Source organism: Columba livia, chromosome 11 (genome assembly GCF_036013475.1).
Source record: "Columba livia isolate bColLiv1 breed racing homer chromosome 11, bColLiv1.pat.W.v2, whole genome shotgun sequence".
In the NCBI taxonomy this organism is placed as follows: Eukaryota; Metazoa; Chordata; class Aves; order Columbiformes; family Columbidae; genus Columba; species Columba livia.
In genome coordinates, this window is record NC_088612.1 from 22105656 (window position 1) to 22108883 (window position 3228).

Below are 3228 nucleotides of genomic sequence, written 5' to 3' on the forward strand. Positions count from 1 at the left end.
GCTGCAATGGACATGCTTTGCCTAGACAGCTTTCCCAAAGTGTCACTCAGAAGATGTGGTGCAAAGATATAGTCTGAGTGAAATATACTATGAAAATGTCAAATGTCCCACACGGAAACCTTTAATGTGTTTTTTTTTGTTGTTTTTCAAAATAGAATTCAATTTTTAAATTATTTGAGCTGCTACATATAAGCTTTCTCCAGAAAGCAGTTTTGTCAGCTGAAAGATCTATAATGTTTCAGGTGAATTTCATATGCCATTTTTCCAGAGGGTTTCTTCTTTTACTAACAAGCTCTTCCTTGCAAATGTGTCATCAGTCCATTGTTGCTAATTTGCCCCATGGAATTTCTCCACCCACGGAATTACTCTCCAGAGATCCTCAACAACTACTGAAATCAGTGCTTGGTACAGTTCAGCCTTTATCTGTGGCTGTCTATCTTTATGAAAGTCAAGACTGACTAGAAGGTAGTTCAGTCTAAAATTGTTTTCTGTCCAATAAGATGCTGTTGTAGTCAATGTTTAGTAGTAAGACTCAAACTACAGAGTAAAGGATGATTAAATTCACCAGGCAACTTTTTCTGATATTGTTATTAATTGTGCCTCAACCTTTAAAACCTAAGTAACTGTTGTATCCAGTTTGAGACAAGGACCTGAATGCAGAGTGAAACCTAGCACCATCAAATGTCTTCAGGGCTTGGAAAACAGCCCTGTAAAAATTGGACACAGGCTCAATATTATGCGTATAAGTTCATATGTAAGTAACTAGATACTACAGACATGTGCATCAGTCTTATTATGCGTATGAAAAGTGGAGTTTATTCTTATGAAATACATTGTTCTTAATCAATGTCTCAGTCATCTGGTAATAGATTATTACCTGTCGTTTCCATTCTTGAGATGGAAAATATCTCTCTACTCACAGTATTTAACAAGAAATGTTAAGATTTCTTGTGAATCTGTGTACAAGTTTGTACTCCTCTATGACCGAGCACTTTGAGGGAGTTCTTACATGTGCCCATGTATGTGTATATTCAGGACAATGCGAATGAGTACTTATGTATTTTATAAAAAATTCATGTGTGCATTAATGAGTGGAATTTTCAATGTAATAATTAATGTTGATGATGTATATGAGTTTTTATATCTCTTTCAGTGAAAAGCCGGAGGGTGTGTGTCTCTGAGTTCACATGTGTAAGCTTACGTATACCTTTTTACTATGGATTAGTATGAGTGGTATCTTTACATATTTATGTACTGTCTTATACATATCTTTGTGTGCAGTTGTGGAGAGTGTCAGTCTATTGGACGATTTGCAATTTATTCTATAATTGTCCATGTGAAGATAATGAAATACATGTTAAAACTTACATTTCATAAGGGAGAGAGAGCAGGATGAGAGGGAGGGGGGAAGGGAGGGAGGGAGAAAAGAAGGACAGACTAATAGTGACTTTAATACTGTTCCCAAGGTTTATTTGAGTTATCACAGTCTTTATAGACAGTGTGTTCACCACTGTAAGTTAAAATACTCTGATATTGATTATTCCCTTATCAGACAAATCCTACCTCTCTCCAAGACATGACAAATATTACAGCAGTACTGGAATTCAGGCTACTGGGCTTCAGTAGCAACGCACACTGCCAGATCCTGCTATTCACAGTGTTTTTGGTTATTTATACTCTCACCATCCTAGGAAACATCACTATTATTTCAGTGGTGACACTGGAGCCAAGACTTCATTTGCCCATGTACAAATTTCTCAAGAACCTCTCTTTCCTAGAGGTCTGTTACACCACCACAGTTGTACCCAAGACGCTGGCCAATCTACTGGCAAAGAGGAAGAGCATCTCCTTCTCAGGATGTATGGCACAGCTTTATTACTTCATTTCCTTGGGAGCCACTGAGTGCTACCTTTTGGCAGTGATGGCATATGACCGATACGTTGCGGTCTGTGAACCCCTGCACTATGGTGTGGTCATGACTGCTGAGTCTTATACCTGTCTGGCTATGGGCTGCTGGGTCACTGGTGTTTTCACTGGTTTTCTGCCCTGTCTGATGGTCTCCAGATTGCGTTTCTGCAGTGACAACCTCATTAATCACTTCTTCTGTGATATCCCTCCACTGTTGAAGCTTTCATGCTCAGACACCACTGTCACAGAAGCTGTCATCTTCATCCTCTCTTTTCTGGTACTTGCCAGCTGTTTTCTGTTGACTCTTGTCTCATACCTACTTATAATTCTCAGTATCCTGAAGATACCCTCCGCTTCTGGAAAAAGAATTACCTTCTCCACCTGCAGCTCACACCTCATGGTAGTGACTATATACTATGGTACGATGATCTCCATGTATGTCCGTCCCTCCTACAACCTGTCCTCAGAGATCAATAAGGCTGTATCTGTGCTCTACACAGTAGTCACACCCCTTCTCAACCCAGTAATCTACAGCTTGAGAAACAAGGCATTCAAGAAGGCCTTGGGAAAAATAGTCATCAGACACCATCGTCTTCATTCTTTGTGAGTTGGGAACACTTTGAGATTGACTCTTGTTGATATTCAGGGTCTTTGTTGTATTCTGACTACAGAACAGGTTATCATGAGCATGAGCAATAGCAGCTGTTTTTGTTGCTTTTGTATAAAGAAATAATTCAAGGAAGTTATTACTGTAAACCAAAATGACTCCTGGACTATACAATGTTCCACTTTCCTGTTTTTCCTCTTCCTCTTTTTTACCCACCATCTAATTTACTTTTTACTACTACTATAACTGCTATCTGAATTACACTTTTTTTCTTATTAGTGCACAGACACAAATATGCATGAACACTCAAAGGCTAATACATGATTTTAAATTTAGAAAATATTTATGTGCTTCCTTGCTTGTACATTTTTCTCTTGATGTGCCTGGTCATTTTTTTTTTAATTCACTGATTCAGAAGAAATGTCACTATGTTTTTCTTATACTTCATTTTGGCCATGTGAAATCAACCTCTTGACACAAAGCAGAAGAAGTGTATTTGCCTTTTATGAGGAAAATTATTTCAGAAACACATTTTTGTAATTACTTTACAATAATTCAATACTACAAGAGACTAACGTGACATAGCTGGATTTATTAAGTGCATTGTTCCTTTCTCTCCACCTTTCAGCAACATGTCAGCTGCTGAGACATCAGTGCATACTCTCACATTACTAGATGCATAGTACTGGGAGTTCTGGTTGACAGCAAGTTGA

General features: G+C 38.2%; 1 protein-coding gene across 1 annotated transcript; it reads left to right on the plus strand.

The window, feature by feature from the left end:
* Positions 1–1444: 1444 nt before the first annotated feature.
* LOC102089404 (olfactory receptor 11L1) lies at positions 1445–2818 on the plus strand. The gene has a single exon (XM_013370285.2). It carries the CDS (start codon positions 1577–1579, stop codon positions 2513–2515), a length of 939 nt encoding a protein of 312 aa, XP_013225739.1. The 5' UTR covers positions 1445–1576; the 3' UTR covers positions 2516–2818.
* Positions 2819–3228: the final 410 nt, after the last annotated feature.

What these genes read in the sequence shown, in the direction of transcription:
- LOC102089404 (XM_013370285.2), top strand. Translation starts at nt 1,577, where the DNA reads ATGACAAATATTACAGCAGTACTGGAATTCAGGCTACTGGGCTTCAGT.